At 40.7% G+C, this 15,209-nt stretch overlaps 2 protein-coding genes across 3 annotated transcripts in view; one reads left to right on the top strand and one right to left on the bottom strand.

The window, feature by feature from the left end:
• The window catches only part of USP6NL-AS1 (USP6NL antisense RNA 1), a 6,796-nt gene extending 2,081 nt beyond the window's left edge, over positions 1–4,715 (bottom strand). For both annotated transcript variants that reach the window (XM_037730918.1, XM_017507124.2), the window contains exon 1: positions 3,825–4,715. In XM_037730918.1, the coding sequence (XP_037586846.1) occupies positions 3,875–4,672 (798 nt within the window). In that variant the 5' untranslated portion in view covers positions 4,673–4,715 and the 3' untranslated portion in view covers positions 3,825–3,874. The remainder of the gene's footprint in view (positions 1–3,824) is intronic.
• The window catches only part of USP6NL (USP6 N-terminal like), a 161,143-nt gene continuing 150,315 nt past the window's right edge, over positions 4,382–15,209 (top strand). Inside the window, exon 1 of the mRNA XM_017507122.2 lies at positions 4,382–4,561. The gene's annotated coding sequence lies outside the window, so the exon portion shown is untranslated. The remainder of the gene's footprint in view (positions 4,562–15,209) is intronic.

Here is a 15,209-nt window from a genome sequence, read left to right on the forward strand (position 1 = left end):
CCAGGCTGGAGTGCAGTGGCGCGATCTAGGCTCACTGCAACCTCCACCTCCCTGGTTCAAGCAATTCCCCTGCCTCAGTCTCCCAAGTAGCTGGGATTACAGGTGCATGCCACCATGCCTGGCTAATTTTTTTGTATATTTAGTAGAGACGGGGTTTCAACATGTTGGCCAGACTGGTCTTGAATTCCTGACCTGCCCACCTCGGCTTCCCAAAGTGCTGGGATTACAGGCGTGAACTGCCGCGCCCGGTCCTAATTTTTCTTTCTTTTTTTTGAGTCACAGACCCCTTTGAGCATACAAAAAAAAGTTAGGAACTTTCTGCCCAGAAAACATACATGTTTTGCATGTTTTTGTTCTTTTTTTCTTTCAATCATGCCTTCCTCCCTCCTTCCTTCCTTCTCTCCCTCCCTCTCACCTTCCTTCCTTTCATTCTTTTGACAAATATTTATAGGGAGCTAATTCTGTGTTAGGTACTGATCTGGAGCATGGAATAGAGAAGGGCAGAAGACAGATAAGTTCCCCAGTCTCCTGGCATGTATATTCTGAAGATAGGGAGTCAGAAAGAAAGCAGTACACCAGTAAGTAAGAGAGCCTCAGGGCTACAAGTAACAAACTGTGTTACTTACCATAATATGGGGTCACGGCCCTTCCATGGGCTACTCTTCCTCACACTGCAATAGATAACTTATCTTTTAAACTACAGGCTTTGGGCCAGGTGTGCTGGTTCACACCTATAATCCCAGCACTTTGGGAGGCCGAGGTGGATGGATTACCTGAGGTTAGGAGTTCCAGACCAGCCTGGCCAGCATGGTGAAATCCTGTCTCTACTAAAAACACAAAATATTAGTCAGGCATGATGGCACATGCCTGTAGTCTCAGCTATTTGGGAGGCTGAGGCAGGAGAATCACTTGAACCCAGGAGGTGGAGGTCGCAGTGAGCCCAGATCGTGCCACTGCACTCCAGCCTGGGCGACAGAGTGAGACTCCATCTAAAAAAACCAAAGATAAAACAAAACAAAAAAGCTTTGTGTATGAGCAGTGTGAATGTGGCTGTTGGTTACCCATTGCTTTTTCATTTATACACAGATGCTGATCTTTTTTTCATCCATAAAGAATAATTACATGCAGTTTCATTGGAGGTGACTTTTCTAATCAATAGAAGAGCACTGGCTTCTCATGAGATTTCAGAAATTACCATGGCTGGTGAGCATGAATATGAGCATTGCAGTGCTTTCCACATCCTTATTAAAAAAAAAAAAAAATCTTCCCTTAGGGAACTATCTGCTTACCTCTCTTAAAAAAATTAAATGGATCAAATGGCCATGGATTCATATTTCAAAGTCTCAATTTATGGGAGACTCGAAGAACTGACCCTTTCATCCATATTTTGCAGATGACAGTGAAGGATAATTTGCTTTGGAGAATTTTTTCCTCCATGTTCTACGTTCTTATGTCCTCACCACAAATTATACTTCTGGCCGTAGTTATTATAGGCTCCTGGGGGGGGATTTAAACCTGTATTTTTACCACTGGCAACATTTTATATATTGTCATTAGCATAACACATAACTTTTGCAAAGTTGAAATGGAAATATTCAACTCTCTTATTCCATGATGATGTACGAGAGGTGGTCCTCAACTTTGATATTTGTGAAATGTTTTAAATGGTAACACAAATCGTTAGACCATACTTCTTTTTACTTTGCTTTACTTTACTATAGAGCTTTCACCCTGTCTTCATTTGAAGGGTATTTTAATATGTGGCATGACATGTTAGAGTGAATGCAATCACAGAGTGAATATAATTAAGCTGTGATTGTTTAGAGCAGGGATTGACAAAGTACAGGTGAGATGACATGGTTGACATTTTGACTTGGGGAAAAAAATTGGGGGATTTCTGAACTGTAATAATGCCGTAGAGTCAGAGTGTTATTATGAAAGGATACAGTTGAGACAAGGATGCTCATAATCAAGTCCAAAACAGTGTTTTTAAAATTAACCAGATAATTTATGGAAAAAACATATCTGAAATTTCCAGTTTATCTTGCCAAGTAAGCCCAGAGACAGGGTTGTCCATCCAAAAATCTCATTAACTCATTAACTAGTGACTTGGGGTTCTTATCCATGATGTTTGCAGTTGTGTCCCTTGACCAACGTCTTTTTATTTTTATTTTTGAGACAGGGCCTCTGTTGCTCAGGCTGGAGTGCAAGGGTACAATCTCAGCTCACTGCAGCCTCCACCTCTGGGGTTCAAGTGATTCTCCCATCTTAGCCTCCTGAGTAGCTAGGACTACACCACCACGCCCAGCTAATTTTTGTATTTCTTGGTAAAGATGGGATTTTGCCATGTTGGCCAGGCTGTTCTCAAACAACTCCTGATCTCAAGTGATCTGTCCACCCTGGCCTCCCAAGACTGATGTCTCTTGAGCATCTCTGTGGTTCCAAGGTCTCCTTAAGTGTTGGGAGACCACAATCATAGCAATTTAATTCAGTGAGCACTTACTGAGGACTTTTTACATGGAAAGCAGTCTGCTGGATCCCGCAGGAGCTACAGAGTTTTGAGTGAGGGCTCTTGCCCATCAGGAATTGAGAATAGCACAAACTGGGTGATTTCTAGCCTGGGAATCCTGTAACTTTTGGAGAAGTATTTGGTTGTTGAAAAGATTTCCTATTTCTTTCTAACTCTAGTGTGCTTTTAGCCCCTCAATTCATATATTAAATGAGTTATGCCATTTTTGTATCAGGCATAAAAACTAATACTAGCCTTTACAAACCCAGTTTAAACGAATGAAAGAAGCCCCAAAGGGAAGTAGACACTTGTATTTTCTTTACAGTGTATACACAGTCATGTGCCACATAACATTGTTTTGGTCAATGATGGACTGCATATACATTGGTTGTCCTTAAGGTTATAATGGAGCTGAGAAATTCCTGTGGCCTAGTGATGTCATAGCCATGGTAACATAGCCCAATGTGTTACCTTGTCTATGTTGAAATACACAAATTCTTCCCATGGTGTTGCACTTGCCTACAGTGTTCAGTATAGTCACATGCTGAACAGGTTTGTAGCCTAGGAACAGTAAGTCATACCTTATAGACTAGCTGTGTAGGAGGCTCTACCATCTAGGTTTGTGTAAATATACTCTATGATGTTCGCACAATGACGAAACTGCCTAAGGAAGAATTTCTCAGACTGCCCTGTCGTTAAGATTACAATACTTGAGAGCTAGAAAGAGGCTTGGAGACCAACTAAAACCTAATTGGAGTCACAGTTCTTAAGCTTGGGTACTAGCGAAAGGCCTGTGACCCTGCCTCCTCCTTCCACCCCTACTGTGAGATATTGGGCACAGCATTCAGTTTCTTCGTGTCAGTTTTCACTAGCTGGAAAAGAGAGATAAAAGCCACGGTGCAGGATTGCCAGCTTCAGTAATTCTAGTTCCTGGACTCAAGGACAGGAAGCCTTTGAGTTACTTGCACACCCTAACTTTTCTAGCTTTGATTGAATAAATCATTTAACTGTCAGCTAATTTCAGTTTTGGGAAGTTGACATCATTCATCTTTTTATGGCACCCCTTAATGGGAGGCTTTGGAGATTAAAACTCTTGACAATTTCCACGATGTAAAAAAGGAAAGCTGACCTACAGAAAGATGGGACAGTGATGAACATTTGAGAAGCTTGAAGCAGCAATGGGATCTACACCGTAGCCTACTTAAAGTAGTGCTGATGTGAACACTTAGCCTAAGTCCCTGAAAAAAATGACAGCAATGTGACCTGTGTCAGTAGCAATGGCATTTTATTGAGCAGATGCTTGCTTTGCACTTACTACCAAGCACTCGTTTGTTCCAGGACAGCCCCATGAGGCAGGTCGTATTGTCATCCCAGTTTACAGATGAAGAAACTGAGGCACAGAGCAAAGCTTCCAAGGTCTGACACTTGGTAAGCAGTTGAGTCAGAAAGGAAGAAAAAAGCCAGGCTGGCTTGGGAGACTATGCTCTCGCCCCGTACTCTGCTGACTTCCCCATGTCTCTTCCATCCTCTGATCTGCCGGCTGGACACGCCAGTGCCACTCGTTTGCATGCCTCGAAGCCCTGCTCTGGGTCCTGGGCCTCCCGCGCATGCTTCCCGCCGAGGGGCTCCAAGCACCTGCAGTCCTGGACGCGCGTTTCCAAGGGGGGCGGAAGCGCGCACGGCGGGAGCGCGGGAGCGGCGCGCACGTGCCGCCGGGAAGGGGCCGCCCGGGGCCGCGCCAAGATGGCGGCGGCTGCGGCCGCTGCGGCGTCGTTTGGCGGCGGCCGGTGAGGCGGGCGGGGCCGGCGGCGCGGAGGCGGGGTCCCGGGCGAGCCGCTCTGGGAGGCGGGGGCCGTTTCCATAGCGGCGGCAGGAGGTGTCGCGCCGGGGAACTTCCTGGTTCCCGGGCTCGGCTTCGCCGGGATCCTCTTGGAAGGGAAACAATGGGGCGGAGGGGACTGCGGTAGCCGCCGCCGCGCCGGACCTGCTCGGCCGCCCGGGACCGCCCGCTCTGCGCGCCGCCTCCAGCTTCGCAGATGGGACCTTCCTGAGGTAACTTCCATTTCTCAGCTCCCGCCGCGAGGGGCCGGTGGCGGCGGGCTCCCCGGGCGTCCTCCCCGGGCTGGGACTCGGAGTTGGCCCTGGGGAGCCGGACGCCGCCATTCCCGGCCCCGGGAGGAGGGGACGCGGCTGCGGCTCGCGGCTGGGCCCGGGAGGGCGGCTCGAGCACCGTGCGGGGCCCGCCCCTGTGTCCCCGAGCCTGGAGCTTGGGGTCCGCGGGGCGATGGGCGGGCGGGGGGCGCCGCGCGGGGTGCGGGGAGGTTGGGGGGGTGGAACCTGGTGCCGGCCTCCCGGAGCGAGCCGCGGTCCCGGCCAGGCGCGTCTCCCGAGCCCCAGTGGGCAGGACCCAGGCAAACTTCGTGCCTTTAAATGACTGCCTTGATGCCGCGGAACTTTGTTTCGACCAGGCGAGGGGAGGATGGGGCGAATGAGGGATTTGCAAGTCTTGGAAATCCGTACGCCTTTGCAAAGTTTGCAAAATAGTTTGGCGCTCACAACCCTAAGCTGGTGCGGCATTTGTAATGCGTGAGAACGGTTCCTCGCAGGTGTTTTACTGCCAGAAAGTGCGGGAAGTGTATGAATCCATGGGTGCACATTTCTGCAATTTGAAAATGCTGTCTCTCCCCAACCCCCACCCTTATCTCTTTCTTTCCCAACATTTAATCGGCGGATAGATGCTTTTTAGACAGTAGACTTCAGCATGCTTCCTTTGACTGGGAAGGCTTGTTGAATTGGGGCCATACCCAGTCTTTGGAAATAATGCGAGACAAATGGGGGGGGGGGAAGTGAGGACGGCGTCTTTAGCATGTTGCTTGTTGCAGGAAAATGGTTTCAATCCTATATTAATCCTTTTATAAAAATAATTACCTCTGTGAGGTAGGTATTTCATATTTCGTAGCTCAGGAAAGTTACGCAGTACTTTAGAGATCACCCTGGCCAACTCCCTCCTGTATGGAGTCTCTGGGAAGTTCCTTCAGGGGGAAGTCAGTGTTCTTTTTTCTTTCCTGAAGTCATCTTAATAAGAATAAATTAGTAGCAAGTGAACAGTGGTTTATTTGCTTTTATTTCTGATTCAGTCAGACCCTAAAGTTAACAAAAATATTTCCTGGTTTGCCATTCTTTTATAGTAACATTTGTAAACATGGTGTAGTTCGTTACTTAAAATGGATGTTGATGCCATGTTGTATTCTACATAGACAATTAAAATATGTCCAAATAGAAAAAAAAATTATATTAATGAAAGTATGAGTTAACTTTTAAAGGACGAAATCCTAATTGCAAGTGCAGGCATCCTTAGTTAACAGAAATTCCTTTGCTCATTATATATTTAAAGAATTGAGTTGTTACAAAGGCAATCAAAGAAACATGTGCCAAACATTAAGAATATGGGCACTGAGCCTCAGTTTTGGTGCCTACTTAGTTTTTAGCTATGCAGTCAGACTCTCTGTTTTACTTGTTTCTGGTAAGACTAGGCCACTACCAGTTTTAATAATGTTTTGACATCCGAATAGCTCCTCTTGGGGACTGACTTTGACTTTGGTTAAACAAGCCAGTAGGTAGAAAAGTAGAAGCGTCAGATTTGGCACTATCTGGTGTTTTTTTTTTTTTTTTTTTGGAGACAGAGTTTCGCTCTTGTTGCCCAGCCTGGAGTGCAGTGGCATGATCTTGGCTCATGGCAACCTCCGCCTCTCAAGTTCAAGCAATTGTCCTGCCTCAGCCTCCTGAGTAGCTGGGATTACAGGCACATGCCACCATGCCTGGCTAATTTTATATTTTTAGTAGAGGCGTGGTTTCTCCATGTTGATCAGGCTGGTCTTGGACTCCCAACCTCAGGTGATCCGCCCACCTCGGCCTCCCAGTGTTGAGTTTACTCATGTGAGCCACCGCGGCCGGCCGCTGGTGCTATTAATTGACTGATCATTCTCTAGTATTACAGGGAACGAAGAGAACTACCCATCCCAGCAGATCCAGCCTGAGTCTTCAATGCCAAGCAAGGGTTGTCTTGGTCCATCTTTGCCACCATGTGCACATCTGTGCCAAGTTCCTATTACATTTTGTAGCCAGCTAAGATGGATGAAAAAGAGGCCAATGAGTTCAAGCTAGTAGCAAATTGAAAACAAACAAAATTACTCTGATTAGAAAGTGTGTAGTAGAATAGGAGAGCTGTATGAGGATTGCTACTTCAGGTAGAGAGACAGACAAGTAATTGCAGTTCTGGTTTATGTTCACAGTTTCAGTGTAACCATTCTTATTTTGTAACTAGTGCAGTGCAGACCTCTAATTACCAGAAAGTTATAGTTTGTTCCTTCGCTGTGATTTTTTAAAAGCATAGTCCATGGGTTGCAGTGGGTCATGCTGTAGTCCCAGCACTTTGGGAGGCTGAAGTGGCTGGATCATTTGAGATCAGGAGTTCAAGACCAGCCTGGCCAATATGCTGAAACCCTTGTCTCTACTAAAAATACAAAAATTGGCCGAGTGGTAGTGGCACAGTGGGAGGCTGAGGCAGGAGAATTGCTTGAGCCTGGGAGGTGAAGGTTGCAATGAGCGGAGATCACCCACTGCACTCCAGCCTGGGCAGCAGAGTGAGACTCTGTCTCAAGGAAAAAAAAAAAAAAAAAAAAAAAGAAAAGCATAGTCCATAGTCAGGTATGATTTTATTATATTGAGAGACTAATTTTTTTCCCTTGAAAAGGTGACTTCTGTGTTTACCGTGGAAGTCTCTATAAGAATAATAATTGGAGAGGAGTCCGACTTGTAGCACATGTCCATATCGTACATGAGATGATCGCATGGGAATTGGAACCACAGAGGCTTGGATTCTCAGCTGGTCTATGCCAGTTTCAGGTTGTTTCACCTCATGCAAATGACTCAACTTTTAAAAGCCAACTTCTTTGTAAAATTGGGGAGGATTGTAAATTCACATGTGTTTATTCAACCATTATTTCTTGAGTGCCTTTTGTGTACCCCAGGATTTAGTTTTCAACAACATGTGGGATGAGTCCTTTGATGTGAAGTACAGGGAGCTATGAAACCCATACCTAGGGAACCTAACTTGTTTTGGGGGAGTTGGAGCAAGTTCTGTGAGGAAGTGACCTGTAAGACCTGAAGGATGAGGAGATAGCTGTTTGAAAACAAGAGGCAGATGGGTGGGAAACTTTCAGGGGGCAAGAAGAGCTTGTTCACAGTTGCTGAAGAGATTATTGGGAAGGTTAAATAAGATGCTTCTGCATGAGTTCCCCCCTTGGCCCATGAACAGTCACTGTTGGTTATGTAGAGAAGTCTCCTGGCACTGTTCTCAGATCATCTGAATTAAGCAGTTCAGCTTTATTCCATAGCCATTAGAGAAGGGGAGTCATTCTACTGGTCTGTATCCACACCAGACCTGGAAGTGATGCTTGACACACTTTGTTGTCCACTTTTATAACTCTGTATTGGATTAGTTGTTAGTTTCAATAGCTGTAAGACTGGGATTAAATGTTAAATGAAATAGTCTTTGATTTACTTACAGAGATGCTTTGTAATATCGTGATAGTCTCGGTTTCATTTGACTACATTTTCTCTTTGAGGAGCTTGGACCGCCTCTCACAAAACTGTAGTAGCAATCCACCATAAAATAAAAATCTGCCATAAGGGGCAGGTAGTTTTCATTGCCTACAGAAGGATCAAGAGTTACTCTGGAGTTTCATGTCTTGTTTTCTTAAGTGTTCTTAGCTCTAAAGAGATTATTTAGTTATTCTGTGATGGAGGTACACATTGCACTTGTGTCTTGCTGACATTCATGTGAGTGTAGAAAAAGAGTTTTATCCTAGAATTTTCCTTTTGTTGAGTCAGCTAGTGAATTAGGAATTTAAACTAACATTTTAAATGAAATAAATGAAAGAATTTATTTTTTTAACCTTCTTAATATATTGGTTTTTATTTTTAACCTTCTTAATGTGTTAGTTTTGCTGTTAGTAATGTAACGTAGATCAGTGATGGCAAATTATTATTATTTCCTTTTCTTGAGACAGGGTTTCGCTCTGTCACCCAGGCTGGAGTGCAGTAGAGCAGCAGTCTCAGCCCACTGCAACCTCTGCCTTCCAGGCTCAAGTGATTCTCCCGCTTCAGCCTTCCAAGTAACTGGGACTGCAGCATGTGCCACCATGCCCAGCTAGTTTTTGTGTTTTTTTGGTAGAGATGAAGTTTCGCCATGTTGCCCAGGCTGGTCTTGAAGTCCAAGGCTTAAGCGACCTTCCTGCCTCAGCCTCCCAAAGTGCTGGGATTACACTTGTGAGCCACTCCCCTGGCTAATATTTTATTATGGAATTAATGCAGTATTTATCAGTCATTTAGCTCTCTGGGTTTTTTGTTCTTGTTTCTTTTGTTTGGTTTTTGGATATTTAATGTCCATTGGCGTATCTGTGGTAAGATTAGGTAAGGTAAAATAAGATTTTGAAGTCAGTCACAATGGAAAAAGAATTGAATAGATGTGCAAGCTAAAATTTATGAAGATTAGGTATATATGTATGAGCTAGATGTTTTTTGTGTATTTACCTGTTGCCCATATTATGAAAATTAGCTGAGCATGGTGGTGTGTGCCTGTGGTCCCAGGTACTCAGGAGGCTGAGGCACAAGAATCACTTTAACCTGGGAGGTGGAGGTTGCAGTGAGCCAGGATTATGCCACTACACTCTAGTCTGGGCGACAGATCAAGACTGTTTAAAAAATAATAATAATAATTTCAAAATCGATTTGTCTTCACCTTTTCTATGTTCATTTTAAATTTTTTTAGCTGTATTTTGAACTGATTAAATTTTTTTTTTTGTTTTCTCTTTTTTTAGCTTGAGACTATATATTATTGTACTATTCCTTTAGTGCTTACTTACATTTTAATATATATTCTTGATTTATTGCAGTGTATGTAGTATCGAGACTTTCACTCTTTTTCTAGATAATGCAGTAAATAATGCAAGGCCTTTAAAAACATTTACATTCAGTTTCCTTTCTTATTTCATTATGGCCATGTTTTAAGATGCGTGCGTATTTTAAAACCCACAGATGTATTTCTGTTGTTTTATGCTGTTGTCATTTAATTAGACTTACTGCATTTCATTTTCCTCATTCTTTCTTACATTGTCTGACTTTCCATCTGGAATAATTATCCTTCTGCCTAAAGATACCATTTAGTATTTCTTCACAGTGGATCTAGTATTGACGAGTTTTCTAACTTTTTGTTTGTTTGAGAATATCTTTATTTCACCTACATTATTGAGAGATATATTTTGCTGGATGTAGAATTCTAGATAAGTTTTCTGGAGAAATTCTTTAATATTTTGGCTTGTTTCTATTCAGAAGTCAGCTGCAGTTTATTCCCTCTTTGTTGATAATTTGTCTCTTCCTCAGGCTGTTTTTATGGTTTTCATTTTGTCTTTGGCTTTTTGATGATTTTTCTGTCTCTCTATTTCCCTCCTTCTCTCCTTCTTGTACCTTTTCTTGTTTGGGCTATATATGGCATTTTGATACTGTGACTTGATGTTTTTAGTCAGTTTTGCAAGTTCTTAGCCACTGTCTCCTCAGATACTGCTTTTCCCCGTTCTCTTGCTTAATCTTTTTGGGAACTCAGTTATATAATGTTAGATTTTCTCCCTGAATCCTCTTGTGTATTTTGCCTCTCCGGTGTTTTTTTTTTTTTTTTCCCCCAACTTTTCGTATCTTTTCTGTTCTGAATATTTTCTTTAGGCTACCTTCTAGAACTAAGTCTTCATCTCTAATCTGCTCTCAAATGTATTCCCTGGGTTTTAGATTTTGGTTATTAGATTTTTCATTTTTAGGCTTTCAGTGTAGTTATTTTTCAGATACGCTTTGCCACTCTTCTGGTTTCTGGTTCCATGTCAAAAGTTTTAGATTCTGCATATATTTCTTTGGATACAGTAAGCGTAGTAGGTACACCCCAGAGTGCTACATCATTTCATCTCCTTGTGTGCCTGCTTATCTTTGATTGCATGGTGGTCATTATGTTTGAAAAAGTGTTTCTAGAAGTCATTATACATTAGGTAAGGATTTTTTTCAATGCTTTTGGCAGACACTTGGGATCAATTTTATTCAGATAAAAAGTTGAGAGTCTATGCAAGAATTGGTTTAGTTTACTTCTAATCTTTCTTTCTCATGGGATTCAGTTTTTTGAGGTATTATTTTAAAGCAGAAAGGGCTCCCTTGGTGGATCTTGTACTCTGACATTTTGTTCCCCTAGCCTTCAAGGCTCCCAAAGTGCAGTTTAGACTCTTAGGCCCCTCCTTCATTAGGCAAATGTTAACCTAAAGAAGCCCTAGGTGTCTTGCTTTCTATTTCAGATTCCCATCTTCTCTTTGGACAGTGGCTGGTAATTTCTCATTGTCTTGTTAGCTGTATAATATCCTCCCTCCTTTATAAAAATTAAGATATATACATGTAATAATGTACACTAATCTTAAATGTATACTCTGAAGAATTTTTATAAATGTAATTAACTGTGTAATCACTCACGTAACATACAGTAGTCCTCCTTATCTGCAATTTCACTTTCCTTGGTTTCAGTTACTGCAATATAATAGGAGAAGATACTTTGAGAGACAGAGAGACCACCTTTTATTACAGTGTATTATTATAATTTTTTAATTAGTTATTATTTATCTTAGTTAGAAAGGTCTGATTTTGAAGCAGTACACTACATTTTTCAAGCAGAATTTTAGAATACATTTTCAAAGTAGTGCTAAGACTCTGTTGCTGTAATGGCTGAACATAGATTTCTGGAATTTTTTTAGAAATTGTTTTTTGCAAATACCAAGTTACAGTCCTTATCAATATATAATGTTTTGATCCAGTGTTTTCTTATCAGTTTGAATTCTGAGCTCATTGACCAGATTTGCTTGGGAAACATTTCTTCTGACTATTACAAAAATTTTTTTCCTCCAAAGTTGATGATTTGCTTTCATTGAGGCTTGCCAAAAAAATGCCATCCTAATTCTCCCCTGAAACTGAGGGTTACCTCTGACGACTTCACTGTCAGCAGTCACTTTGACTTTCTTTTAAGTGACAGTTGAATCTACCCATTAAAAAATACATATAACCAACATTTTAGACCAGCTTGGTTTAGCTGGTTTACCGTAATGATTTAGGTTGATCTTACTTATACCTCTAAGGAAATTAGAATCTGAGTTACCCATTGAATTAAAATTAGTTTTAAGATAATAAATCATACAGTGCTAGAAAGAGAACTTAAAACTTGTGTTTCAGTTTTCTTATTTTATGAGACCAAAAATGGATCAGTACTAACATGTGTGAACCAAATAAGATTTTTAGTTTACCAGCGCACTCTTTTATCATTATTCCACAACAACTCTGAGTGGTAAGTAGGCTGAAAATTTTAACTCTCATTTTACACACAAAGAAACTGAGGGTCAGGGAAGTCAAGTGACTTGGTCTGAATTCCTTGAGCTCCTTAATGGCAGAATTTTAACACATTTGCACTGAGGACTTCCTTTGTGTTGAGTGATTTCCCTGCAAGGCTTACAGTCCACCATCTTCTTGCTGAATTCCAATTTTATTGCCGTCCTACAGGAATTTTCCTTTCTTCCCCTGTGTGTGTTTATACCTCTTGGTCCATAAGTTTTCCCGTTTTCACTCAGCACAGGGCCTTTGAATGAGCTGTAACCTTGACTCTCAGTCTAGCTGCCCTTAGCGCTTTTATTCTGACTATGTTCTGTTAGCCGCAGATAGCTGGAACCAAGCTTGGCTTGATTAATTTATCCCAAGGCCCTTGAGCAGTTTTTGCATATTGTGGAGCTGAATTAGTATCTATTAAATGATTAGATGAATACATTCTTATATTTACAATCCAATTGGATATAGAATTTTTGAAGATGGGGCCTGGAATTATTTACTCTTTATATTCTTCCTGGTGTCTGCTATAGTGCTTATTGTTACAGTTGGCAATCTGGAATTTTTAACTGACTTTTAAAATGATGTCAGACTGCTGAAAACCAGATATATTGTATCCTTCATTTAAGTTTTATCTGTAGAGCACAGGCATTTTGTGCAGTTCTGATATGATGTGTCAAGCGCATTATGCACATATACCATGTAAACAAATTATAGTTCACTTTTGAAAGGCCCTGACTCTCTATCTGGTACAAGTAAGGAAGACTTGGAATGGATGTTTGTTTTCCTAAATACCTGAAAGTTGTCATGTTGACCAGTAGTATAAAGCTACTAGAATTTGCTAAGTCTGTCTGGAAACCTACCTGTGGAAGGGGAAACTTGACCTCATTCTTATCTCATGCCTCATTAACATACAAGTGTAAAGAAACCGATGAAACCAAATGATTGCTCATTTTGTTCTTAGGCCCATCTCATTCTTTGATCTTATTAGCAGGAAGTACTTTGTTGATTTAGTGAATAGGATAAACAAACCTCCTTTCTCTCCAGCAATGAGAAAATTTGCTTTACTTTTGTGCTGAGAAAATACTTAAAGCTGTAGGAATTTGACATTGTGTTTCACGGGGTTGCAGCAAGAGCATTCTTTAGGGAAAGCGTAAGAACTATGAAAGTACAGTGTTGAGACTTTGTTAGTGAATAATGACTTTAATATTAACTGAAGCAATTTCTAATGAGAACATATTACAGGTTCAGTATCTCTTACCTGACATGCTTGGGACCTGAAGTGTTTCAGATCATAGATTTTTTTCAGATTTTGGAATATTTGCTTTATACCAGTTGAACATCCCAAAAATGAAATCCAGAATGCTCTAATGAGCATTTCTTTTGAGTGTCATGTCAGTGCTCAAAACGTTTCTGATTTCAGAATGTTTAGATTTGGGTTACTCAACAGGCACCTGGGAATCTGCCCTGACTTATGTTTGAACAAATGAACCGTGAATCTGAATGAAGAAAGGAGGGTACTAGAATTACTATACTGTAAATTCCATGATGGTGGAGACTTTGTTTTGTTCTTGGCGGTGTCTGCAGTGCCTAATACACTGGCTGGCTCATAATAGCTGCTCAGTAAATTTTTATTGAATGAATAGTATGATTTATTATATATTATACATTATATATTTATTGTAATATATATTATATATTATACATAATAAATCCTTACTATTATCTATATTATTATCTGTGTGTTTTAAATTTTAAAAAGAATGTTAAACATTTAAGTATTGGGTTATAGTCCTTTGAGGAAATAAATGTGGCTTGGTTGAGGCATCATTTCTGATACATTTTTCTGTCTTGACTTGGTGAGAAAGTTGCATATTGCAAGATATTCATTCATTGATTCATTGTCATTAAATTTCTTTGAGACATTTTAAATGAATACATGAGAGTCTGTTACATGTGAATTATTTAGTCAATCCCTTGTTATTTGGGCACTTAAATTTATATATATATATATATATGTGTGTGTGTGTGTGTGTATATGTATATATATTGCTATTTCAAATAATACATCAATGAAGGACTCTTGTTTCTTTTTATTTTTCCTTCTCTTTTTTTAGGGGGTAGTACAGCTTACTAAATAGCAACTTAGAGAAACAGAATCTAGGAATTTCTGTGAAAAAGGAGCTGGGATTATACAATTGTGAATGTGAGATCAGAAGCTTCAGTTGTCAGACAGCTGAGATAAGACAGCACAAATGATACAACTCTTTGGTTAGCCAGCTGCTTCTCCATGTAATAATGTATAATCATCAGTCTTCACATAAAAGCTATCTTGTAATTTGTGTTGGAACATCTATCAATTGTATTTGTCTTTTAAGGAACAAATGAATGCATTTAGCTCCTTTATACATGTGGTTACATATATTAATGTTACTTTTATAATTTCCTGTCTGAATTTCATTGGAAAAGTTTTGGTTTTTCATATTAAAATACTGTAAAATATTATATTCATACAAAGTCTATGTGTAATATGTTACATAAAGACTGACATAATGATGTCCATCCTGTCCTCTCCTCAGCTTAAGGGGTAGAACATTCCCAATACCCTCTTGGATCACCTCTCTCTACCCCCATCCTACCACTGGCTTTTGGAAGTCATTGGCATCACTGTGGGCTCTGGCATTCCTTTGCTTTTCTTTATAGTACATTACATATGTGTATATTCCTTAACAACTTATTTTTAATTTTACATATTTTGGACCATTATATAAATGGTATTTTAACGTGTGTGTGTATACATGTGTACAGTATATATAATAAATATAAGTATATATCAGTAATACTTGTGATATTTGTTGGTGTGCATACCCATAGTTCATCCATTTTGCTACTTCATAATACTTGATTGTATAAACATGAGATCGTTACCCTTTTGTTGATGGAAATTTCAGGTTTTTTGCTATTATGTATAGCATTGCTATGAACTTTTTTCAGGCACACACGAAAGACTTTATATAGCCACATGTCTCTCTTTTGGTTAGTGTTTGCCTGATAAACTTTTACTTTTTGGGGTAGAGTCTTGCTCTGTCTCCCAGGCTGGAGTGCAGTGGTGCAATCTTGGCTCACTGCAACCTCGACCTCCTAGGTTCAAGAGATTCTCCTGCTTCAGCCTTCCTAGTAGCTGGGATTACAGGTGTGTGCCACCATGCCCGGCTAATTTATATATATATATATATATATATAT

The sequence above is a fragment of the Cebus imitator genome, unplaced genomic scaffold, assembly GCF_001604975.1.
Source record: "Cebus imitator isolate Cc_AM_T3 unplaced genomic scaffold, Cebus_imitator-1.0 Scaffold368, whole genome shotgun sequence".
NCBI classification, from domain to species: Eukaryota; Metazoa; Chordata; class Mammalia; order Primates; family Cebidae; genus Cebus; species Cebus imitator.